The sequence below is a fragment of the Hibiscus syriacus genome, unplaced genomic scaffold (assembly GCF_006381635.1).
Source record: "Hibiscus syriacus cultivar Baekdansim isolate YM2019G1 unplaced genomic scaffold, ASM638163v2 tig00110678_pilon, whole genome shotgun sequence".
In the NCBI taxonomy this organism is placed as follows: domain Eukaryota; kingdom Viridiplantae; phylum Streptophyta; class Magnoliopsida; order Malvales; family Malvaceae; genus Hibiscus; species Hibiscus syriacus.
In genome coordinates, this window is record NW_024062822.1 from 1,471,543 (window position 1) to 1,498,316 (window position 26,774).

The 26,774-nt window shown below is 30.6% G+C and overlaps 1 protein-coding gene, 1 long non-coding RNA gene and 1 pseudogene across 3 annotated transcripts; 2 read left to right on the plus strand and 1 right to left on the minus strand.

Annotated features, from left to right (window-relative positions):
- The first annotated feature begins 1,416 nt into the window (after positions 1-1,416).
- LOC120138200 lies at positions 1,417-3,059 on the plus strand (annotated as a pseudogene).
- A 43-nt stretch (positions 3,060-3,102) lies between these two features.
- LOC120138063 lies at positions 3,103-4,177 on the plus strand. Of its 2 annotated transcripts, none has more exons than XR_005517487.1 (3): positions 3,103-3,250; positions 3,481-3,622; positions 3,813-4,177. It is a non-coding gene; the product is annotated as an uncharacterized LOC120138063 (long non-coding RNA). The 2 variants fall into 2 exon arrangements; XR_005517486.1 differs by having other exon boundaries at positions 3,481-3,626; positions 3,813-4,173.
- A 20,025-nt stretch (positions 4,178-24,202) lies between these two features.
- On the minus strand, positions 24,203-26,563 carry LOC120138060 (floral homeotic protein APETALA 2-like). Its single transcript, XM_039153669.1, has 9 exons — positions 25,761-26,563; positions 25,620-25,645; positions 25,497-25,527; positions 25,313-25,400; positions 25,087-25,232; positions 24,954-24,998; positions 24,789-24,883; positions 24,460-24,704; positions 24,203-24,378 (listed from the first exon to the last, which is right to left on the minus strand). The coding sequence occupies exons 1-9, from the start codon at positions 26,282-26,284 to the stop codon at positions 24,205-24,207; spliced, it is 1,374 nt and encodes a 457-aa protein (XP_039009600.1). The 5' UTR covers positions 26,285-26,563; the 3' UTR covers positions 24,203-24,204.
- Positions 26,564-26,774: the final 211 nt, after the last annotated feature.

Sequence of the window (26,774 nt, forward strand, 5' to 3'; positions counted from 1 at the left end):
GTTTATAGTATAGCTTTGTATCTATGAAGTTCAACTTTGTTATTGAAATCAAGATTTTGATGGATCAATTGGAAATATGATGAATAATGCACTTGATTTTTGCTTCTGGATATCAAATGTGTAATACAAGGGGACTCATACGACAATGAAATCAACATTTTTATAGCACTTTTTGTGTGCTTTAAATAGGTTTGGGTTGTGCAATTTGTGAATGCTACTGATATAAACAGCAGCCAAATAACTGAATGATAGTTCAGTTTATGCTTTTCGTGGTTGATTGTTTCATCCTCGTAAATTACTCAACAAAATTTGTTTGGTGGATGGGTAAAAAAGCAGGGAAAGCAGGCAGATTACTCGCAGTTTCTTTCCCAGCTTGATGCGATTGCCTAAAAATCATCAAAGTTACTGCAGATGGTAATTGTTTTTTCAGGTTTGTATCTTTTAATTCGATTTTTTTGCCCCCTATTCTTTTCTGAATACTTTTATAATATATTTTGTAGCATTCATGCCATTTACGTTCTTTATATCTGATTTTTGGTACATCATTGTCATTATAAAGGTGTGCATTTTTGTTGGTTTTGTTGAAGTTGCTCACTCGTGTTAGCTGTCAGGGCCCTTGCTGATCAGTTGGAAGGTGACGAAGAGCAACATGAAAGCTTGCTTATTTTTTCCATTATAGCTTTCTAAGAATCTCTGAGTCTCTTTTCAGACGTTTGCATTGGATACTAGAAATGTGTTAGCCATCTGTAAGTAGAAATGTGTTAACCATCTGTAAGTACTGTTATTTATTTTTGTTTAGTTTAATGTTATTAGTTCCTGTACCTAGGAGTATTCCATATGCGTTATTATCAATGATTAGAACTGATTGGTACAAGCACAATAGCCTCTTGAAATTGCAAGATAAGGATATGAACTTTTAATCTGAGTTACTATTAGCTACACTTAATTCATGTGCAGAAACAAGAAAAAGAAATCAGGTTAGTTAGATTCTTTTCCCCTCAAAAGGCTTGATGCAAACTAATTTCACAATTTTTTTTTCATTGTTGAATAATATATTTTTCTATCAGTTAACTCTAGTGGTCACATGCAAATCCCTCATGTGTGAAATAATTGAAATGTTGAAACAAATGTTGAAATATGTATATATTTATATATATTATAGTAAATCAGACGTTTGCTGTTCCCTTTACGCAGATGATATTTAAAAAAATTTGTTTCTCGTTTGGATGGTTGGATGACTTATGATATGTTGCTCGTTTTCTCTCTTTCCCCTCCATTCCTCTTCCATCTTTTCTTCTTATTGAAGGTTCTAAGTTGTAGGTAATCCAAACTTTTATCTGATATTGACAGAAAAAGCGTGAAATGTTTGAACCCTTTATCGAGGATGATGTCTCATTTGATGAATAATGTCAATCCATGGGAAAGGATGGCACATGGGCTGGACATATGGAACTGCAGGCAGCTTCTCTTGTTACTCGCAGAAATATATGCATACACCAGGTAAGATCCTATCTTTTCCTCCCTCTATGGTTAGCTTTGGACATCATGGAAGTCATCCCTCACGCTTTGCATGGTATACAGAACATGTCACCATGCTGGTACATAAAGAATTTTGATGACAGAGCAACTCGCATGATCCATTTGTAAGTGTTACAGTGCTCCTTTATTGAAAGCACTGCTCATTTCTTTCACATTCTTTGATTGCTGTCTATAGTATCTAATTCTGCTGTACGAAATACAAATGTTTTTCAGATCACACCATGACGAGGAACACTACAATAGTGTAAGATCACCCCTGTAATGGGCCAGCAATTCCAATTGTAATTAAGATTTGATTTTATTTTAGAATTTTTCACTGTGCTGGTTCTTGAAGTTATTCTGATTTTAAGTTTGAACGTCATTATGGGTAACTATAGTCTACTAACTACTAGTTTGTCAAAAGGTGGATGCTGATATCTCAGCATCATCTAATCAAGCAAAAACTGCAGTTACTAAGACAAAGGGGGCAGCTGGTAAGGACAGTATCAATGCGGGATCAATCGAATTAGTAATGGCTGGAAGTGGCTGTGAAAGTGCTGATAAAGTTGAACAGGTGATGAATTAGCATATATATATATATATATATACACGGTGTCTTTGTTCCTGTGTAGCTGTCATTTCTAAGTTACGGCCTCAAGTCCCTTTTTTGCATGCTCAAGAATCATGGCATGCTTGAATCTCCTCCATTACGCGAACTTTACTTGTACTCTTCTTCAGGTTTTACTACAGGTGGATGGTGATGTTGATGCAGCTATCGAATTTTTGATAGCAGAACAAGGGGGTGAAGAAGGTGCAGCTGCGGATGATTCACATTCTTGTCATGCAAATGTTTCTTATGGTAATGGCCGGTCAGTACACAGGCTAATTCTAGATTTTTGTTAGGGTTCTCACTACTTTACTTTTTCATTTTATTCTTTATAATGAAAATGTCCACTTTGTTTTTATAACATCTTATGTAGGTATTTTATTTACTAAGACAGCTGTTGATGAGATTAGAAAGATCATTACAAGATGAAATATGAAAATCCTATTCATGCGGGGACACAATTTTCTCCGTTGGGCCTATTCAAGACCATCCTAGCTTTATTGGATTTATGAATCTGTCTCCTGTGAAGATTTTCGGAGTTGATTGGGAAATATATGTTTTTACTTCAAATGGAACTGCACTAACTGGTAGAAATTCATGTTGAAGTCGCTTTGCCTTTAGTTTCTTAGTGATTCAAAACAGTAGATAGATCTTCTTTATTACCACTGAAATCTGATTCATTTTTACTTCATACCTGCTTGACATTTGGGGAGGTTTCACTTTGCTTTTTCTTTCTGTGATGTTTAAAGAGATTATGATTTGACATATGTGATGTTCTTATCTATTCTTAAATATGGTATCCAGGTAATGATGAAAACAGAAACAATGAACAACATAAGGAAGAAACTGTCTAGAAGACCACGGAACAGGGTCCATCTAGTGATGGCTCTAAACCCTTGATGGTAGCACTTCTCAACCGGATGAAAAGGTTTAATGATGTGATGAAAATAATATCTTAAAAAATTATATGTATGGTTTGAAAGTAAGATTATCACTCTTTTTCCTTCTTTAACTTTCCGAACTGCAAAAGATTCCAAGAAACAAGTTATGCCCATGTGGATCAAAGAAAAAATACAAGGCTTGTTGTGGATCTGTATCAGGGAGGTCCTTGAATAAACTTATAGTGTATACCACCTAATCTCTAGTTTGCTTTTGGGTCGATTTATGCTATATAAGCTAAATGCAATACGTATTGGCTATATTACTTCAACTAAGCACTGGAACGGTACTGGACATTCTTTTGTAGCACATGATATCGGAGCTTGAGTATCTCTCCCTCTGTGTGCTTAGTTTAGATGCTTTTCTTGCATGTCAAGTTTCTAAGCACTTATTTTTCTGAACCTTTTTCTGTGTAGTAACCAAACAACGGAGGTCAGAAAGGGTAAAAAGGAGCGGAAACAAGGCAAGAAAGGAGTATCTGCGAAATCTGCAGCATCTCCTAGATCTGATGGAGGGCCACCTGACATGGGAGCACTTTGCATATGAGCTTAGTATCATGTGAGTGCTTTTGCCACAATTATCATCCTCAACGACTTTCGTGCCTGGTTGCATATATTTCTTCATTCTAATCTTTCAACGAGAATTTATTCTCATTTTAAACGAGGAAGAAACAGCACATTTGGCAGAAAAGTTTGATCCATTTTACATAAGTACATCCTGCTGATTATTTATTTTCTTTGCTTTGTAGATCTAATACATGCCATGGGTAGGATCTTATCCTTACATGCTCTTCCAATTTGCTTCCAACTGTCCGACTACGACATATGCTGGCAGTCTCTGGAAAATGAATATGAGTTCTCAATGCCCTCTATGTTCCCGGGATTCCTTATCCAGCCAATTGTTATGCAGGCAGGATTGACAGTTTCTGCTATCCACTCCTAACTTTATTTTTGAGATTCCTTGTAAATGGTATCTTTGGCAAAACATGAGATTATACAAACATAGAATGATGATGAAGAAAAGGGAAGTACTAGAAATGGTATAGGTTCTTGTTTTAAAGATGCTACCCTACATTGTTTTAACATTCGGCCTAACTTTTAAGTATACGAGGCAGAATGTCTGATAACGCATAGAATATATTTTAGGGTTCAGAACTGTGTTGTGTGTATACAGATGGAAGAATGTGTTATTCCTTTGTACAAGTGGCAACTTGCTTTATCATTTGGGCCTTTCATGGCTTCAAGGAAACTGGTTCATGGAAGACAAAGCTAATTTAAAGTCAAAATGCTCGATTTGGCATTTGATAAATAAATACTATAATCAAATGGTTGGCAAGGACAAACTTCGGTTTGATCATAAAGATTCTTCCTTTAAGGAAAAGCTTCATTCCAAATTTCGTAATATACAAATGATGCTTTTAGGTAACAAACAATACAATCCCTAAATTATTTATAATCATCTAAAAAATATATCAAAAATAATTCCGTAAAGTCTTAATCAGAATAAATTTTATATTTTGAATGATTTCGGTAGTAAAAGAAAATATTAGTCTCCTTAAAAGATATAGATTCGAACAATTATGTATGTATTTGTATATATTATTGATGGTTGGAAAAATTCTAAATAAATAATATCTTATAATCACATTGAATATTTAAAAAATATTTAACCATATCAATTTCAAAACATGACAGACCGACTAATGTGATTCGATTAGGATTCCCAAGGTTTCTATTGTGCATGGTGAGCTGCTTTTATAGTGAAAACTGAGAGCCACCCATTTGGAGATTGAAAAGCAAAGTCTTTTCTTTCTTAACACGGGAACTCGTATAAACCTTTCTTTGTCCCCAAATTGTAAATTGTTGTTTTCCGCATGCTAATTATACGGCCTAGATATATAATACATATATTAAAATTATTTAAGACTAAGTTTTAATGTATTAAAATTTAATAAATAAATTTTATAAAATTAATATAATTACAATACTCATGAAAATTTTTGAATGATAACAAACATGAAATTATAGAACTTTTACCAATATACTCCATAGATATTGACTACTATAAATATCTTTCTTTTCTTTTTTTGCTAATACATAAATGACGAAAAGAGAAACCAGTAGATGTTTTTGCAGAATAGCCTGCATCTCCCTTGGAGGCTCCAGAAACTCAACAACTCCAATAGCTTCACCACGACTTTTGCTAGAAAGTCTGCAACACCGTTTTCTTCCATGCTGTAGACATTTATTTTTGTTCGAGGTCTTTATTACATTGTATAGCATATATGATATTATATAATAATTTCAAAATATATAATATATATAAATTTTGAAAATATATAGTATAGTTTTTGAAAACACGAATTTAAAAACGTATAATATATAGTTTTCTTAAAAATTGTTTTTTTTAACATATATATATATAATATAGTCTTTGAAAACGTATTTTAAAAACATATAATATATAGTTTTTTAAAACGGTTTTTGAAAATATATAACATATAGTTTTTTAAAAAAATGGTTTTTGGAAAACATATATAATATAGTTTTTATAAACATATTTTTATATAATTTTGAAAATATATAATATATATAGTTTTTGAAAAACATATGTAATATATATATATATATATTTGAAAACATATTATATGATTTCGAAAATATAATATATTATATAGTTTTTTAAGCTTATTATTATTATTATTATTTTTTTGGTTTTCCAGTTCAAGTCCAAACGGTCCAGCAAGGGAGTTCAACCGAGTCATGCTAGCCTCGCCCAACAAAGCAGGCCCGGTTAGAAGGCCTGGCCCAGCTCAAATCGAATTAGGGTTTCCACACATAAGCAAAAGGGCACGCATAAGAGGAAGCAAGCAGCACGCGTGAAGGACACGCATCAGTAACCGGCCGAGATTCCCGGCCAAGCAACCCGAGACTGCACCATCCTGGGATTTCTAGCCACACGAACGATGGTTAGTCTGAATAAATTAGAGACGAGGGAAATAACCCCGTCAAAGTCGGCAACAACCCCATCAGGGGGCTATATAAATACCACGCCTAACACAACAACAAACACATAGAGCAAGCCAAGGAATCCGAGCAAAATAGAGAGGAAAAACTGAAGAAAAATAACAATAATCACAAAGAAAAGCAAAACATTATCATCAGAACTACAAACTACTGAAAATAAACTATATTTGGCCAAAACCGAAAACAACCAAGCCAAACATTCACACAAGCATAAAGGCAAACGCATCGTTGGTCTTGGCTCGGGAAGGAAACGACTGTCAGAAGTCAAAAGGGCTCGCCGGAAAACGATAAAAATTGAAACCTTAGAACTTAGATCTACGTCGATTCAGTCTTATTTTGGGCAGTCGAGCTTTGGTTTTGTGTTCAAGGGGTTGGGAGGAACATTTGTGTGGAATTTGGGTTTTTCTGGCCACCGGTGCAGCGGCCGAGCGGCGAAGTGGATCATCGGAGAGTGACTGGCTCTAGGCCGATTGGGTTTTAGTTGAGAGTGTTTTGGGGAGGTTTTTTTTTGTAAGATGATATAAAATGAATATTTTTGTGATTTTAAGGGTATTTATAGGGGGACTAGGTTACAATTATGAAATAGTTTAATTATTTATGCAGTCCCTGATCGTTTGATGTGTAATTCATTTTGGTCATATGTTATAAATTTTCCTTGAATTTTGAATTTATTCAATTTAATCCCTGTTCAATTTTTTTATATTTTTGCAAATTAACCCTTCCTAACTTTTTATTTTTCTTAGTGCTTTCAAATAATATCAATTTGATCCTCAATTTTAAATTTGTTGCATTGAAATCCTTTTAATTTAAAGTTTTATTTTACTTTATATTTCTTAATTTAATTTTGTCTTACTTTAATATTTAAAACTAATTTGATTTATATTTTTCAGGTCAATTTCAAATCCTTCAATGGTAAGTAGTTCGGATCAAACTTTTAAATTTTAATTTAACTATTAATTTTCACAATTAAGACAACCGAAAAATTAAATTGGTACCGAAAGGGTAGTACAAGGGTGATAATCCTTCCTTGGCGGTAATCGACTCCTGAATCCAACAAATTTTTGGTAAAAAGCATATTAGGTAAGATGATAAATTAAGGTGTCTGGTCAACCTAATTTTAAAAATAAATGATCAGTAGTGGCTCTAACATGTTTTATTTAAGTCAAACCCCGATTTTGAGCCCACCCGATGGATAGTTACAACAACTTGGCACTCTGCTGGGTACAGGTAAGTGGGTTAGGCCAAAATTAATTTTCGGTTATCTTCTTAAGTAAAAATTGTGAGTTTAAATTTTAATTTATCTATTTGATCCTTAATATTTATTTTTGATTATTTTTTTCAAATAAATAATTGTACTGATGTTTTTAATGATTTCAACTTTTCAAAATTTCTTTCAGGCTCTATACCCGAGCTTCAAACCTTTTCGTAAGTGGAGGTGAAAACGACGCATTCGTGGGAATTTATTCTCCGTACATGCCTAGCAAGTAACCTTCGGGATGCATATACCTTATGTCTTCGTGTGAATTTATTCTTCGTACAGACATAAGGGAATGTGTCCTCTCGAGTTTAACTTGGTATATATAAGCTTGTAATGGGTTTAGGATTGAGGGTCTGGCAAGGTCAATGGGGCACCAACAAGGAGAACTCGGGTACCTTTTTTTAGAATCTAAACCAGGAGACTACAAGGAGTTAGAACTCACCCCGAAACTCCATTTTAAAACCTAAGATGCTTGAGTTATTTCATGTTCTATTTTCTGTTCAAGGCATGCGAACTAGAAATATATGCGGTTAAGACTTGCTCAAAAATTAACATGCGGGATAGAAATCATGTCCGGGTAAGAATAAAAACATGTAGGGTAGATATCATATGGGGTAGGAATTTTTATTTTCATTTTTATTATTATTATCATCTTACTAACTTGTTTCCTTCTTATTTGTTGTTTTCTTTTATTTTTTTTCTCCATTTACATCATTTAAAGAGGTGTTGATCCATAAAAAGTGTTCGTTAAACACAAATAATCAATATTAATGGACAAAGGGGTTGTAATGCAAGAGGTGAAAATGAAGAGGTTCGGTTATGGTCAGACAAGACTCGGAAAAAAAGGGAGACAGTCTGCAATGTAACTATGTGTCAGATCTGGTTGGTTATGCTTCTATCAGCCTTAAACAGAGCGATGTTCAAGAATTGTAGAGCATTTGGGACAGCTGAAAAAGCGACCAGAAACAAAGATTTTGTCAGTGGTATGGTGATATCACGCTTCTACTCTATGTAAAGATAGATGAGCCCCTAATTCGAGCCTTAGTACAATTTTGGAATCTTAGGTACAGTTGTTTTACATTCAATCAATAAGACATGGTGCCCATAATTAAAGAATATACCACTTTACTACATTATAAAGGAATCATAATTGATCGGTTCTACACCAAGTATATCCAAAGTCATCCTTTCAAGAATGGGTTGGCAAAGGTTACAGGGTAGATGAAAAGTGGGTAACTGACTGGATTTAACACAAAGGTAAATGAGAAAGAATTACTTGAACCCATATCTAGCAATTAATGAAGAATCATCCAGATGAATGGAAGGTGATTGTCCTTTTGCACTAGGTCTCTACGGCTTGGTTATCCTCCCAAAAACTTTGGGATACATCGAGACGGCTGTGGTGGAATTGTTCGAACAACTACCTAAAAGAGTGAAACTTGTGCCAGTAATATTAGCTGAAAATTTTCGTTCACTAAACCATTGCAGAAAAACTGAGGGAAGAAGATTTATAGGGTGCATACATCTTATTTAGGTCTGAATCCATAGTCACTTCTGAAAGACTGATGAGATTTCTTATCGTCGATTCAGTACCTCTTACTCTCTTTTAGAGGAATTCCTTACACTAAAGTGGCAATAAGACATCCCGAAAGAAAAATGGGTAAAGGTATTCACGCACCTTCAAAATAAGGACATTGTTTGGAGAGCCCATTGGTTAACTCATATTGACATCCTTTATCGATATGGAGACTTAGGAATCATAATATTACTTGGATTATGGGGAGGAGTCAGATATTCTCCGCTTTTGGCACTTCGACAGTATGGGGCACGTTAGTTTGTCCCAACTACACATGGGATATTTGGATCAGAATTCGTATACCATGAGGAAAACTACAAGAAGAATGTTAAAGATGTAGCTGAGTCATGGAAGAAAATATTTTGTATGGATATAGTGGCTATTGAAGACATGCTTACTCCAGATTATTTGGAATGGTAGAAGCTAATGAAGAATGACACCATTCTCGTACCAAATCATGAAGATTCTCGAGCCATGAAGAGCATCTTAAACCAGTTCCCTCTAAATTAGAGATAGCAAGAAAGAATTCGAAGCTGAAAAAGAAAAGCTGAAACAAAGGCTAAGGGAACTAGAGGTTGAAAGATTCCAATAGAAATTAGATATCGATACTCAAAAGGATCGAGCAACAAGCTAGAAATGAACAAAAGAAAGTTGTTTTGAGTTGGAAGATTTGAGAAAGGGGTATTAGGAGCAAGTTCAGAACAACTCCAGTCTGAAAAGATCTTCTGAATATTGGAAAGGTGAAGCCAACAGCCTGAAAAAGAAATTCGAAAGACAAGATGAAAATGAGACACTAAAAGAACAGTTAAAGACTTCCCAGAGACGTTTGTTAGAAAGCCAACACTAGAACAAATGATTGAGGACCAAGGTTACTGATCTGGAAAGGCCCCTTCAAAGGAAACAATAACAGGATGGAAAAATAATAGCTGAATTGGAGGCCATTGTTGACAAGTTCAAGAAGCAAGCAAATGAGCTTCAGATAGTTCCCTTTGATGGAGGAGTTCAATGGCGTTTTCGTTGGGAGCAAGCTCAGCAAAGGGTGAAAGCCAAAGATATAGTTATTCGGGACTTCTTAGAGCAAGTACAGAAAGCGGCACATCACTTACACGGTTTGGCGAGAGAAACTGGAGTGGTCTGACAAGGTATTCAACTGGTAACAGACTAAGGAAGAAGACTTGCCAACCTGTTAGAAGTCGTTCGGGGTCTAGAGGACTTAGTCAGAATGTACCTTTGAGTTGTTTTTAGTCTCTTAAGAAATAACAATTTTGTCTCAATAAATACTATTTATAATAACAGACATATTTTTGGATCAGTGCCTCGAAAATTTCATGCATCATGCATTTTTACATACTTTGCATTTTTTATTTTTTTCTTTATTTCTTTACATTCCCATTAACTAACAGAAAATGTCTCATCGAAAAAGGAACAAACACTAGACATACCACCCCACGCATTGGCACAAGCCTCATCTACTGTAAAAGTACAGACTTCTGTATCCAATCCTCAGAATAATCCGGATGACTACCATATACTGGATTTTGATGAAGATGACAAGGCAAACAAAATAGAGGAAAAGATCAAGCAGTTGGAGGACTAGATGAATACGGTTAAAGGGGACAACGACTATTATGGAGTTAATGCTTTGAAGTTAAGCCTAGTCCCAAATTTGATTCTTGCTCTAAAATTTAAAGTCTCATACTTCGAAAAGTTCGATAGGAACAGTTTCCCTTCAGCTCACATTATCATGTTCTGTCGAAAGATGACAGGATACATAGGGAATGACCAACTCTTGATTCACTGCTTCCAGGAGAGTTTGGTCGGTTCAGCTATCAGGTGGTACAATCAATTGAACCGCTCGCACATCCGGACATGGAAAGATCTCGCCAAGTTATTCTTGGAACAATATATGCACGTAAACAATATGAGGCCGGATCGTGTTATGCTACAGGGAATGGAAAAGAAACATAATGAAAGTTTTTGCCAATATGCACAACGATAGAGGGATTTGGATGTGCAAGTTCATCCGCCCTTGGATAAAAAAAACAAGGAAGCTCGTGGTACATACCTTGAAAGCCCCTTACTTCGGGCATTTAGTTGCCATTATGTCCAGAAACTTCTCTGATTTGGTTATGGCCGGGGTGATGGTGGAAACGACCATTAAGCAAGGAAAAAAATGAATGAGGTGAGTATAGCAGAAGACCTCCTATAAAGAAAATAGAAGAAGAGATCAATAACGTCAAACGACTTTAATGTTAGGGTACAAAATAATGAAGCTTATATGATGGCTTTAACGTACAAAATAATGAAGTGTCAAACAACTTTAACAGACAAAAGAACGACTTTAAAAAAAGGAAATCAAAATTTTAAAATTAGTTATAAAAATAAAAAAATTAACGTTTTTTTAATGTTAAGGTAAACTACTTTTAAACTTACCCAAGACTCGTCAATAATTTTTTTTTTACTTCATTTTTTTCTTCCCCAAACTTTTTTTTATTTTTTAAATAAATACTAATATTAAAATCTTATTTGTAAAGAAAAAAATTTCACTCGGTGCATAAAATTTTTAAAAATTAATTTTATTAAGTCTTTCATTTTCTGAACAGTCTTATAATTTAATTTTTCATTAAATATTTTAAATTAAATTTTATCACAACATAAACTGTAAATTTAATTATTATTATTATTATTGATATGATGAAAAATTAATAAGTACATAGGTCATGAAATTGTTTTGAAACCCCTCCCTCTTCCATGATTCAAGAAAAAAACTTAATTTCTGAGTAAATTTTTGTCCAAAATTTTAATTTAATATTACTTGAAGTGATATGAAAATATAAAATTCCAATATTCAAGCTAATAATAATATATCAGACAAAAGTTCCATAACATGAAATGATAAATTTGAGAATGCACATTTATGTATTTCCCAAAAAGATGTTATATCGAAACACGAGAAAATACATGAATACTAAATAATGTTAAGGGGCTCTCAATAAGACGGCATAAATCTATTTATGAAATATTTACAAGCATTAGAAATTGAAATCCCTATGGCTTTTTTGCATATAGAGGCAATCGGGGCTCCAAAATGAATTAGCCATAGGCACCAATTTACACCACCTAATGAATTCATCGTGATTAAAGCAAATGCGATCGTATCATCAGATATAACACGAGCTAAAATTTTGCTTTTCCTCGGGAAGAAGCCAGACCTTCAGCCGATTTATTTTTATTATCTTGAATCCATCCTTCGGATGGATTCAATTTGTTTCTTCTTGTGGTTGAAATGAATTCTATCACGAATCTATAACGAACTAGTTTGACTTGACGATTATCGGAAGAAGCAAATCTCCATTAGTTACCCAATCTACAAAACTCTCGGAATATTTACCGTTGATATCATCACGAGTCACTTCGGATGAAGTTCTGTCAATTTCCTAAACAATTTTACGACCTATGTGCTTATTAATTTTTCATTGGCAAAAATGCCCAGAATGCATGTGGGAATTCCCCCCCCCCCAAAGTAATCCTCTTTGCTTATTATTTCCCCAAATGGGGTGATATATACAGTGAAACCATGAATTGCTTAGATTTCTCGACACCTTCAATGGAAACAAAATGGCTTTGGATTTCTAGGCGTCTTTAGGTTTAGGACAATTTGATTTCTAGGTGTCTTTAGTATTAGAACAGAGATAATAAATAACCAATATGTTGAATTTTCCATCATTTTATAATCAAATTTTAACTAACCATCTATTATATATTAATTTATTCTGAATCGGATAGTGAACTAATAGCATAATTGTGATCATCCGAAGATCTAATTTCCTTGGCATTATTTTCATTATAGTAAGGTGGATGCTTTGGGTATTTATCAATGGGAAAAATGCGCCGAGAACCATTGAAGGCGCCGAGAAATCCAAGATATTCATGGTATTGCCCTAAACCTAAAGACGCCTAGAAATCCAAAGCCATTTTGTTTCCATTGAAGGTGTCGAGAAATCTAAGCAATTCATGATTTCACTGTATATATCACCCCATTTGGGAAAATAATAAGCAAAGAGGATTACTTTGGGGGGGAAATTTCCCACATGCATTATCTGTCATATATCACCCATTTTTCATCATATCAATAATAATAATAATAATTAAATTTACAATTTATGTTGTGATAAAAATTAATTTAAAATATTTAATGACAAATTAAATTATAAGACTCTTCAGAAAATAAAAGACTTAATAAAATTATTTTTTTAAAAAAATTATACACCGAGTGAAAAAAAGTTTGGGGAAGAAAAAAATGAAGTGAAAAAAAAAACATTAATGATGAATCTTGAGTAAGTTTAAAAGTAGTTTACTCTAACATTAAAAAAAGTTATTTTTTTTTAATTTTTATAGCTAATTTAAAAAAAAAATAAAGTCGTTGGACGTAAACATTTAATTATTTTGTATAAAAATAAATATATTTTTAATTTATTAAAATTAGGATCAAATTGACAGAATATATAAATAATATGGATTATTTGTGTAATTATATCATCCAAGTAAGCCTGTTAACTGCTTTTAACAGCCTACGTGTGTTTTCTGTCACGCCTGTTAATGGTGAGTGACCAATTTGTAACAAACGATAATATCAATGACCGATTTGTAATTTTTTAAACATCAATGGTGAAAAAAATTACCCAAACATTAGTGATAATTAGAGTAGTTTACCCTAATATTAAACCTAGACCAGGCTAAACAAGCAGTAACCAGTGAACTCTTTTTCTCACATCATCTGTGTTTCTTTGTATTATTGGTTGGGGAAAAGATCATTCATTGTTTCAGCTGTTTAACCTGTTACACGTGGCAATAACAAGCTACTCTTCCATAATTTTTTTAATCCATAAATTTTCATCATCTCAAATATTATTTGGTATATTAGTAAAAGATTTTTTATATTTTTATGTTTATATGAGATTTATAAGTAATTTATTTACAAATTTGTTTTTAAAATTTTAAAATTATTTATTTTACTGAAAATATAGTATATTTTATTATCATATCTGATATTTGTTGGTTAGTTTATTTTATTATCACAAAAATAGATTTAATGTCCATCTATTTAATATGTTGAAATTATAAAAAAAAAAAGTTTGATATCACAAAATAATTTGAGAACAAAATGGATTTAGAGAGAGAGAGGAATCAAACCAAACAACGTCCTATAAAGGGGAAAAAAAAACCCAAAGGAGTAGTTGGCCCGAGTGAGTGATGAAAGCGATCTAACACTTATCACCACCCAAATTATTATTGTATTTCCCTTTTTTTTTCCTATGCTAGAAAAATGAGTGTTGCATATAACATAGACCAATGCCTTCATTGTCAAGTCCCAATCACACTCCCAATTTATACATTTAGATAAATTACAAATTTAATATTTAAACTATTAATTTTTTATTCATTTAATATCTAAACTTTCATTTTTTAAAAATATACCTAAAATTTAATTTTTATTTCATTTTAGTATCATAGTTTAAAATTTAATGTTAGATTTTGAAGGAAAAAAATAGAATTTTAAGTATTAAAACGGACCAAAACTAATAGTTAATGTAATAAATGAGTTAAGTTTTTAGTGGTGGGTATTAAAATAAAATAAAAACTAAACATTATGTATGATTAAAAAATAAAAGTTCAAGTACTACAATAAACTAAATTAAATTAATAGTTTAGACACTAAATGCATAATTCAACCTAAACATTTTCATGGGAGGAATCAACTTTAGAAATTGTGTTTGTTTATTGGGGAAAAATATATGTACAATATTAAAAATAAAATTGATACTATTTTAGAATGAGATAAGGTTCGAGGCTCTAAAAAAGCTAGTGTGGCTAGGTTCGAAAGCATTCAAACCGAATAATAAGTGGTTTGTATGATGAAACTCCTGTGGAGGCTGTTAAATGAAAGTCAATAATTTCTAATGGCAATATAAGCGGGAAGTAGAATAGACCGTCCAACTCAGTTGGTAAGAATGTAAGGCTCTTAGTTTCGTAGTCGTGTGATCGAGTTTCACGATAGACAATTTATAATTCTGACTATCGGAGGTTTTTCACGGAAGTTACTCTCAACCTGACGTTGAGAATAGTCTACTATCCTACCTCCCCTTATCCCATTACATATGAAATAGAATCAGCTAATTATAATATATGCTGGAAGTAGCACTATTCTGAAGAATAGGAATAACCCCTCTCCTATACGGAGGACGGCTTGTAAAATAGTTAATTACATTATTCATCATTTATATTTGTATTTTGTTCATTTTTTTTCATTAATTTCAAAAAATATAATATATGATCACTTTTAATTTTATTTAATTAATAAGATCAATTTTATTTTTATTTAATTAAAATGTAGTTAATTTTATTTTTATTTAATTAAAATGTAGTCACCACGGGTTAACTTTCGTTAACAGAATAGGTGACATGTCATAAATATTTTGAGAAAATAACAAATTTAATCGTGTTATTTATATATTCTCTCAATTTAGTTTACTTTTAATAAATCAAAATAAATTCAATCCTCGATGTCACATGTCACTGGTGCCACGTTTCATGTCACATGTCACCATTCGATAAGAGGATTAATTTATTTTAATTTATTATATTTATTTTTCACCAATCAGAGGATGACACGTGTCACCTTCTAGTTAAAAGAAAGCAAAGCAAATTAGTACTACAGGGATTCAAACAAAGATCTATTGGAAAACCAAGCAGGTACTCAACCTTTGAGCCAAGATCAATGTTCGGTCTAAAATAGACAATAAAATATATATTTTGTACCGTAATGTCTAACTACTTAACTTAAATTTATAATATTTTATATATATTAAATTTAAGAAATATTTTTATATTAATTTATTAAATATATTTTATTATTAACATAATTTTAAAATATTTTAATTTAAAAATATATATTTTATTCCTATCTAAACTTTTAGAAATATATTTTATTATTATTTTAATTTGTCAAAGTATATATTTTATATTAATTAATTAAATATATTAACATGTTACTTTAAATTATTAAATATATTTTATTTTTATATTAACTTCATTTTTTAACATAAAATATATATTTTTAAATCAAAATAAAATTAATTTTTTTAAATTAAGTTAATAATAAAATATATTTAATAAGTTAATATAAAAATTATTTTTAAAGTTAATATATAAAAAATATTATGAATTAAAGTTAAGTATTTATACACTAAGATATAAAAATATATATATCTTGTTATCTATTTTAGACGAAGCATTGATATTGGCTCAATGGTTGGGTACATGCTTGATTTCTTAAGTGAGCCAAGTTTGAATTTCTTTGGTCCCAATTTGCTTTACTTTGTTTTCTTTCAACTAGAGGGATTGGTGGAAAATAAATATATTAAATTAAAATAAAATAAAGTTAATCATTCAATCGAATGGTGACATATGACATCATTCAATTAGATGATTAAATTTATTTTAATTCATTTAACATATGAATAAATTGACAAAATATGAAAATAACATGGATCATATATATGATTATACCAAAATATCACATCACATATATGTTGATTGTTAATGGCAGCTAACTTGCGACGACCATATATTAATTAAATAAAAATGAAAGTGATCATATATTATGTTTTTTTAAATAAGTGAGAAAAAGTGAACAAAATACAAACATGAGTGATCAATCATGTTGTTAACTCTTTAATTTATTAAAAATATGACTAAATTGATAGAATATGTAATTAAGAAAGACCAAATGTATGATTATATCTACCTAGCTCATTAGTTGCAACGTGGTTTATATTCGTAAGGAAGCCAACAAAATGGCTCATGTTTTAGCTAGGCGAGCTCTCTTGCATCATGTTGTTTTATTCTTTGATACTGATTATCCCGATTTCATTGAGGCTGATGTAAAAAATGATATGGTTTTTGTGGTTAATCGATTGGAGAGCACTTTTTCCCCTTATAGGACTCCAACCTTGTGTTGGTAGAAGAGTTTTTGACGAGACCCGCTTTTTCCAACAACAAAAAAATATGATCATACCAAAATATTTAAGTACCAAGTTAAATCTATTAAGCGTTAATGACAGTAAACTCATGGTGCCACATTTTAATTAAATAAAAACGAAAGTGACAATATATTATGTGTTTTGAAATCAGTAAAGAAAAGTTAACAAAATACAAACATAAGTGAGCAATCATGTTGTCACACCCCAATTTTTTTACTAAAGCATTCCTATTAAATCTGTTTTTTTTTGTGAGCCTTAGAATTCAAGTTCTATCTCTATCTTTATTTTAATTGAATTTGATTTTATCAATCTATAAAGTATTTTTATTTTTCTTAAACCCTATATATTGACAAAAAAATACAAAGAGAACAAATTCATCTTCTACCTTATTGTTTCGTTTCAAATTTTACGATTATTAATTTAGTTAGCTTTTCTAAAATGGTGTGGCCTCTCCCCTCTAAGCCTTTGACTCAAGATTCCGACCACAAAAGTCTTTGCATGGTAGTATATTTATTGTTATACTACGATTTAAGGTGTGTGTCTTACATTACGTGCTACAACTGTTTTAATTTTGTTTAATCATTTTTATGTTGAATCTAGAATAATTAAATTCCAGATTGTGATTATGACTAAGACTGTAATTATGTTTGTTTAATTTTCTAAATACTTCGTTTGTCCTCATATTTTGACCACATTGAACTTTTTGGTTCATTCTCCTTTATTTCTCTCTTTCATATATATCGATGTTAGGATCAAACTATGGATCATTGGGAGCAGTGTGGGGTACAAGCCTTCTGTGAATCTTACCTTATTTTCCTAAACATATCTCGATTTCCCATGGCTTCTAGCATGGATTTATTATCTTGAAGTTTTGATGTTAATAAATTAAAAATTGATGCTCGAAATAAATTATATGTAAATGTTAAATTGTTATATTTAAACATTTTCATCTATAAAGAAAGAGTGAATTTTGAAAGTATTTATAAGATAGAATCATATATTTTTTTTCTCTCAACATATTTTTATTTTTTTATATTTTAGTGACAAATTTTATATTTCTCACTTTTTGAAATGAAAAAAAGAGGGGGAAAATTGTAAGGTTAATTAAAAGAAGACTGAAGATTTGGCAGTATTTCGTGTGTGTGAGAATTTACTCTTTGGTATTTAAGGTGCTACAGTGTCAGAATCCTCGGACTTCGTTCCTTCTTGCATTTGTTTATGAAATTTATCCACTCTTTACCTGGGCGCGTGGATACTTCATTTTTCCCTACTTTTCCATTACTTAAACCTTTCTTTCTATGTAATTAAATATCACGAATCAAATGATGTCGGTAGAAATGAAATTATTATTTTTTGAGATTTTTATTTTAATCATAAGAAATATTAAGAGTATTAACATTTAATAATAAATGATTAACAAAAATTATCTTATATTTATCTCATATTATTAAAAATATATAAATAAAATGTGATATATATAAATCACCAATTAAATAAAATTATAATTGAGACTCGAACTTTAATATTTAGTTAATTAAATCATTGTTTATTTATATTCGTATATATTTAAATTTTATTAAAGATTATACAAAATAAATGATAATAAATCAATATTAAAACACATATATAAAATAATGAAAAAACCCAAGAAGAAGAAGAAAATTTACTACAAGTTTACAACCGATGATAATATTTAAAGGAAGACATGAAAAACTCACTAATCTTAGATATTGCGTATATATGAATAACACACATATGTACGATAAATTAAGGAGAGAAAAATCACTATAGTCAGATTGAAAATTATTCATATCTATCATAAATTTTATATTTTTCTCTTGATTTTAATTTTTAATCACATTATAATTTATTTGAATTAAATTAAATAAAATTTAAATTATAATTTCTAACAAATTTATTTATCTATTTGGTTAAAGACAAATTCATGTAAAAAAAATAAAGGAAAAGTAACAATAATCTGATGTAGCCACTGCCCTTCTATTTTTTATAATTGAAAAACATATGAGTAAATCTTAATTAGAAATCTTAATTTTAATTTATTTTGATTTTATTTTTCTCATTGTTTATAATTAAACATATTTAATTTTTATAATTAATTAAACTTTATATCATTTGGGTTAGGATACTAACTCCGTTGGATGTATCTTAAAAAGAAAGGGAGAGTAGCAAGGGGTGAAAGAGGTTGAAGGGGAGGCGTTATTAAATTAAAAACCCCATTATTTTTTTAAGAACCCCTTAATAGATTTATTAGAAAAATAACTCTTAAACTGTTTATGTAGGATCACCTCACGTTGTAAAACGCTTTTAATGTATCTCGCGTTTTATAGGACGTGATACCCATTAATTTTTTTAGATAAAATAATTTAATATTAGATAAATACAATAATAGATATATGAAATTTATTTTTCGTAAAATGTAAAATATGACATCGCTTTTTTCTAAAATGCTAGATTATTTTATGTGACAGTTTAGGGGTTATTTTTATAATTAATCTACTAAAAGATTATTCTTAAAAGAAATAATTATTAGAGATTTTTAATATAATAACGCCTAAAGGGTTACCGTTTGCTTATCAATGGACCCATTTGATGTGTATAAATGTTGCAGCAGTCACCTCGCCATTCATCACATGCAGATATATGATTGACATTTTGACTAAGGATGTTCAAAAAAAATTCAAAATCACTAATAATAACCGTTAATCGGTATAACCATTATATATAACAAATAAATTAATTGAATCGTTAAAAATGACGATTAACAGTTAAAGTTATGGTTAGAAATTTTGATAAACGGTTAACCATTAATAAATTAAATTTATAATTATATTTCTAATTTATTATATTTTTACACAAATAACTTGATATAAGTTTCTATTATTTATAATTTATATATATATTTAATAAATTTGTATACAAATAACTTAATATAATTATTTTTTTATTTTTTATTTCTTTGAAAATATAGAAATATACTTACAACAATATAATTATGTGTTTATTGTTAGGTACTAAGATTTTGGGAATGTACATACTTACATCGATGTAAATATGTGTTAAGTGCTATTTTTTTGTGGTATGAATTATAAAAAAAATTGACAAATAATCTTAATGATTAGGTTACGGTTAAAAAAATCTCATAACCGATATAACAATTAATCGACTATTTAGACTAAACAGTAGGATTAATCTTCCATAAACAGCCCTAATTCTGACATTAAACCTAAAACTGATGCTTATAAATAATAATGTTTCTTCAGCTACGTGAATTTTGCCAACAGGATTTGTTTAACTCTATATATGTATACACTTTACCAGCTATTAATATTATTATTACTTTGAAGTTAACAAATTGTTTCCACTTTTCGTTTTTTAATAAATGTAAAAAAGTATAAACCCAGTGATTACAAGTCTCTTAGGGGTGTTTCCCATGTTTGGTTGGTCGGAAATTTCATTCTCGATAATATTTTATTATCAATAGTAGATTTTTATGGTATATTACCGGGAATGTCATTACCTCCCTTCCCTTAGATATTGTAACATTACCGGCGTTTTGAACTAAAATACCCTTAAATTTTTATTATTTTTTCAAAAATATCCTTCTTCTATCATTAAATAATAAAAATTCTACGAAGGTTAAATTATAAATTTATCCTTAAATTATTTTAGATTTACAAAAAAAATTCTATAATTAAAATTTTATATGAAGTTCAGAGATTAAAAAAAATTTACCCTTTCATTAAACCTTTTTTATATTTTTAATTTTGTAAAAATATTTATATAAATATTATAAATTTAATTTTTTAAAGAAAATATATAAATATTTTACAATTTGTAATATTATACAAAATATATAATAAGAACAATTTGGTAAAATATATATTCCAATAATCTTTTATTCCTTTAACCAAACACGGTAATCTTACATTCCTGCTAAATCAACCAAACACAAAATACAACATTCCCAGTAATCCTATTCCCTGGTAATCTTTTATTCCCACTGGTAATCTTACATTCCGTGAACCAAACGCACCCTTAAATTAATATCTATTAGTTTGACAGAATATTAACTGTTTGGTTTTAGGGTTTGCATATGCTTCTACCAAAAATTTCATGAATCTACATATAACAAAAAAAAAAGTAAAATAAAAAAAAATCTTCCAGCAATCCCTCATTCCACGCTAATAGTATATATATTTGGTCATTATGAATGAAATATTGATGAAGTGAGTTGAGAGATTTTCTTGTTATCTGCTTTCTTAATTGATTCTGCATATTTAAATCTTCAGGATGTTGGTGATGGTGATGAGAGAGGAAGGTGGCCTTGACCTTTCTTCATATAGAAAATTTTCCTTTTTTTATTAAAACAAATCTTATGCTCTCGGTATGCGAACTGATCAAAAAATATTGCAGAATGACGACCCAGATGACGAAATCGAAATTCATTTTCTATTCAGTTTAGTATATTTTATTAAATCTAGTACCTTTATCATATTGCTAATGGACATTAAAATTATTAACAACTAGACTGATGCAAATACCATATATTAAACATCTTTCACCATCCAAACCAAAAAAATAATGCTTTATGGGAAGGAGGGAATTTTCATCCCAAAGACACAAATATTAAGGGTATGTAAAACTCGATTCGACTCGAAAATTTAATTTTTTTTTACTCTATTTAACTTGAAAAAAATCGATTTGAATTGATTATGAATTGTAATTTCATAAACTCGACTTGGCTCGAAAAAAATTCAAGTTCAAATTGAGTTGTAAAACACAAATCGAATAACTCAAAATTTTTAGTAATCAGTAGATTGATTTTCAAGTTTAGTTGAAGTTTGAATCGAGTCTCTCAATTTTTTATGGTACTCGATTAAACACTCACCCCTAACAAGACCCTTCACTTCCTCGTACAATCTTCACCGGTGAAATTATAAAGGAATTGTAGACTCCTCAAAAAATATATCATATCCGTCTCATTAAATTTGTATTTTATTATTTTTTTAAAGTTAATTTTTTTAAATTTTGATCATGTTTGTTTTAAATATTTTAAAAATTAAATTTTATAAAATGCATATTTTAGAATTACTCAATTGAATGTTTTTGAAATATAATTTTTCATATTTTTATGAATAATAAATTTTAAATAATAATGAGTTAAAGTTGAAAAATTTTGATAAAAAATCAATAAGGACAATTTAAGTGAGAATAAGAAAATACTAAAGAATATATATTTAATTTGTATAAATTTTTAAATAGTATCTTTAAAAACTTAAACCTTTTTAAATAATTCCAAATCAATAAATAAAGGTGAACTTGTCCACTAACAATCCTTCCATTTTTTATCATACCCTAGGCCATTGAAAATGAGATTTGAGGAAACCCTAACCTCCTTGGCCAATGAAATTGTTTTTTCTTCAAGATGATTAGTTTAATTAGTTAAGATGACTACTATTAGGGTTTTATTCCTATATATTTTATATTAAACTTTTTTAATAATTTAAATAATTATATAAACTGTTTATTTAATTTTTTAATCAATTAATAACATATATTTATCATGTATATACATTCAAATTCCAATTCTCTAATAAAAATAATATTTCCTTTCGATGCTTATGCTGATACCCAATCGGTGCCTTCTCTTCATTCTTTCCCCCCCAACAAGACGTCCTATGTAAAGCAAAATACGCATGGGATAGAGTGAAGAGGAAGGGTTAAAATGACAAAAAAGTCCATCTTGTCATTATAACCACACATGTCCGAGTGCTTTTGGTTTGAGAGAAGTGATTCAAAGGACATAAATGACAAGTTGCACATTCAATATAAAAATGCTGTTTTTAAGATTAATTACATTATCATTTATATTTGTGCTTTCTCTACTTTTATTTATTAATTTCAAAAAAATATAATATATGATCATGATCATTATATTTTTATTTAATTTAAATATGATCACCATATGTTAATTATCGTTAGATCATTAATAATTGCTGAGTTGCCACGATAATTGAATAAAATATAAAATACATGTCTCCACGTGAATTAGGTTAAATACATGATTGATAACTTATATTTTTTATTTTGTCCACTTTTTCTTACTAGTTTTAAAAAACATAATATATGTCGCTTTTGTCTTTATTTAATTAAGCACATGTTAACTATCCTTAAACCATAAACAATTTATTGAACTTACACAAAAGTTAAATAAAACATAAAATACATCATTTTCGCTTGGAGTATACATGGATTAAGTTTTTTTTTAAAAAAAAATTGGTATAAAATTGAAACCTATAACAACACCCTTTTAATATCCCTAAAAGTCCTTAAAATCCTAAGAAGAAGAAGAGAAAGACACACAGACGAAGAAAAATATTATGGAATCAAACAATGATATTTTCAACTCGTTCTCCACAACAAAAAAAAATGTGAGAATGAGTTGTGAATAACTAGTATCCTAAAACAACACCTATTTGTCATTGTGGAGAACGAGTTGAAGTCATCAATACTTAATTTTATAATATTCTTTATCGTTGACGTGTTTTTTTGCCTTTTCCTTTTTCTTAGGATTTTAATGGTGGCTAGGGATATAAAAATGGTGTTGTTTTAGGAATTTAAATAAAAGTATTTTAAAGGGGACTTTATTTTAAGGATTTAAAGAAAAATGATAATTGATTACACCTTTTTATTTCACATTTATATCAATTTTTTTTAATTTAATCCACATACAATCTACATAGATATATTGTATTTTCTATTTTATTTTAATTTCGTCCAGTTCAACAAATCGTTAATGATCTAACGATAATTAACCAATAGTATTAATGAGAAAAACACAAACATAACGATTAATCAATATAATTACCCCAATTCAAGTGAAAAAGATATATTTTCTATTTTATTTAGTTACTGTAACAACTCAAATCTTTAATAGTCTAACGATAATTAATTCGTGATGATCATATTTTAATTAAATAAAAAAAAATTATATATTATATTTTTAAAATAAAATAAAAAAACAAAATAAAAACATAAAAATATAAGTGATCAATCATATAATTATTCTATTATTATTATTATTATATATAAAACTGTACAAGGCTGCAAAGCAATGCCATTAAAGGCAACGCCAAAAAAAGTCGGAACTTGAAGTAAAAAAAGAAGGATAAAAAAACATCCAATAAGATTGTTAGCGAGGGTAGTGTTTTTTTTCCTTAGATGAGTGAATGGAAGCCTTTTCGGCGAAGCCAAGTTGGAGAAGAAGGTGTAATCTGCGATGGGAATCCTGATGATGCTGCAGAATTTCCAAACAACTGTTGATGATCACCGCTTGATAGTGAAAGATCACACCCAATTCCGCCTCCATTGCTGCTCCTTGGAAAATGAATCTAATAATTCACCCACACAAAAACGTTATAAAAAAAAAGTAATTTTGTGTTAATTTTCTCAATCATAAGTTACACACAAACCTGATAAGTTGATGGATTAATGTATGGAGGAGTAATCTGAAACATCTCTCCAGGTCTCTTAAACTGTCCATTATTATACCTAGCTGAAGCTGGAGATTGAATGTGCGTTTGACTCAACAGCAGCATTGTTTCTTCCTCGCTATAACCCATACCACTTTGCCTGCCCGTCACAGTTTTCACATTGTTCGAGTTCAAATTCCCTAAGCTTAAGTCCAGGTTGTGATCTCCGGCGTTACCGGACGTTTCTAAACAACAAGAAGGATTTAGCATCTAAATCTTTGAAAGAGAAAACGATTAATGAATAATACGATGGAATTTAATTTACTTACCACCAGAATTATTAAATTCGTTTTCGTATATGCTGGGATCAAAGTTAGTAACAGCGTCTTTGCCATTGCACTTAATTGCAGCTCTGTCATATGCCCTACAATAATGGACCAGAAGACTATAAGTATTTTAACTTAGAAGATGAAAAAAGGAGGAAATACACGAACCTGGCTGCTTCAATCTCGGTGTCAAACAAGCCTAAATAAACATACCTGTATGAAGACAATTGAACAGCTCGATGAAGAAACAATAATATTATTTGCTATGAATACAAGGGTTAAGAAAATAAAAGGGGGATACTTTTTGCCTAAAAATTGGCCCATTCTGGCTTCCCATCTCCCACATTTGTGTAAAGTAACTCCTCTATATTTGGAGCTTCCTCTGGGAAAACCGGTGCTTTGTCGGCGAAGAACATGCACAAATTCTTCCTTGGTTAGGTTACTCATCTGTTATGCAACAAAGACAGAAAGAATTTTTACCTTTTTGTAAGACAAGATGAGATAAACTACTTGTGTCATAAGATAACCTGTTTCAAGTCTTCCTTGTAATCTTCGATGCTAAAGTTTATATCGGCCTCTAATCCCCGGAACTTGATTGCTGCCCTATCATATGCACTGCCATACATATTAAGTTTTTGTTAAGTTTTTTCTTTTCCCCACTGTTTTTTGTGTGATAAAAGAAAGAGATGTGGTTGAGAGTGGAGAGATCACCGAGCAGCCGCTTGTGCCGTGTCAAATCCACCTAACTCAGCCGAGAAAACGAAGAAATCAGACACGAAACTTGTCTGAGAAAAACCAATACAACTGATGCAAAAAAAAGGACAGTTCTCATACCTAAATAAACTTGTTTTCCACAATCCCTGTACGTCAAATGACAAACCCAAAAACACCTTAAATTCTGATTGGCTTAAATATGGTAAGAAAGAAAATGAAATTCCAAGTCTTGTTGTTGTGATTTAAATAAGTAAAACTAACCAAATATGAGACTCCCATCTGCCAGTTCTTCTATAAAAGGTAACTCCTCTATACTGCGAGCTTCTCGACCTAGGTCCTCTCCTGCTTTTCTTCATCGGGTTTGAACCTTCACCGGATCTTTCCGGTGCGAGAGGCTCCGATTGGCAGAATCTGACGCCTACCCAGTGAGCCTTGGGGAACCCTGAAGAAGAACCCGTTTCCTGGTCTTGATCGAGAGGGAAGAACTGCCGGGTCACGTGAGCCGGTTCACTCTCCATGGAGCACTCTTCTTCTTCTTCTTCATGAGGCACCGAGAAACCGAAAATCCTGCTACTTCTCTTCTTTAACCCCGCTTTAACTCGCTCACCATCTTCTTCTTCCGATCCATCCTCGACCACCAAAGCTGAAGAACTTGAATTCGACATGGATCCGATCCGTTTTCCCTTGTCTTCATCACCATCTACGGAAGTCTTCTGAGACGAACAACAGCCCTCGGATTCATCGTCTCTCGGTTGTTGATACGGCGAGTCATTGAGATCCCACATTTTTTCCTCTTTCTCAGCTTATTATCTCCACCAAAAAGAAACAACAAACTTAAGAAAATATCCTCACCAAACAAAAGAAAACCCAAAAAATTCAGAGAGAAAACTAGGAAAAGCCTCGATCTTTTCTCTCCCTTCACTTTGTAGATAAACAATGAGGGAAGGATTAAAGAAAAGAGGTTTTGGAAAAGGAAAAAAAAGGAAAGCAAAGAGAATTGTGAGTTAGCTTAAAGATGGTAATAGGAAGGAAGGAAGGAAGGAAGGAAAGGGTTAGAGAAGACGGGAAAACTCAGCTGCTGAATGCAGAATAGAGGAGGCAATTTTGAGTTGAAAACTTGTAGCCAAAACCATCCACAATCAATCTCTTCCATTTTTAGTAACATACATATTTTTATTATTTTTTGTGTTATTTTCTCTTTCCTAGCTTATAAATAAATATTTGTCATTTTTGTGCCTCTCTTTGTTCTGAAACCCAATGGGTGTAGGGTTTGTT

Bases quoted from the DNA above. Each gene is read 5' to 3' on its own strand.
- LOC120138060 (XM_039153669.1), bottom strand. From the start codon at position 26,284: ATGTGGGATCTCAATGACTCGCCGTATCAACAACCGAGAGACGATGAA. The intron at 25,401-25,496 runs GTGATCTCTCCA...TATGTATGGCAG, and splicing joins ACGGCACAAGCGGCTGCTCG to TGCATATGATAGGGCAGCAA. The intron at 24,705-24,788 runs GTAAGTAAATTA...CTTGTTGTTTAG, and splicing joins CGAATTTAATAATTCTGGTG to AAACGTCCGGTAACGCCGGA.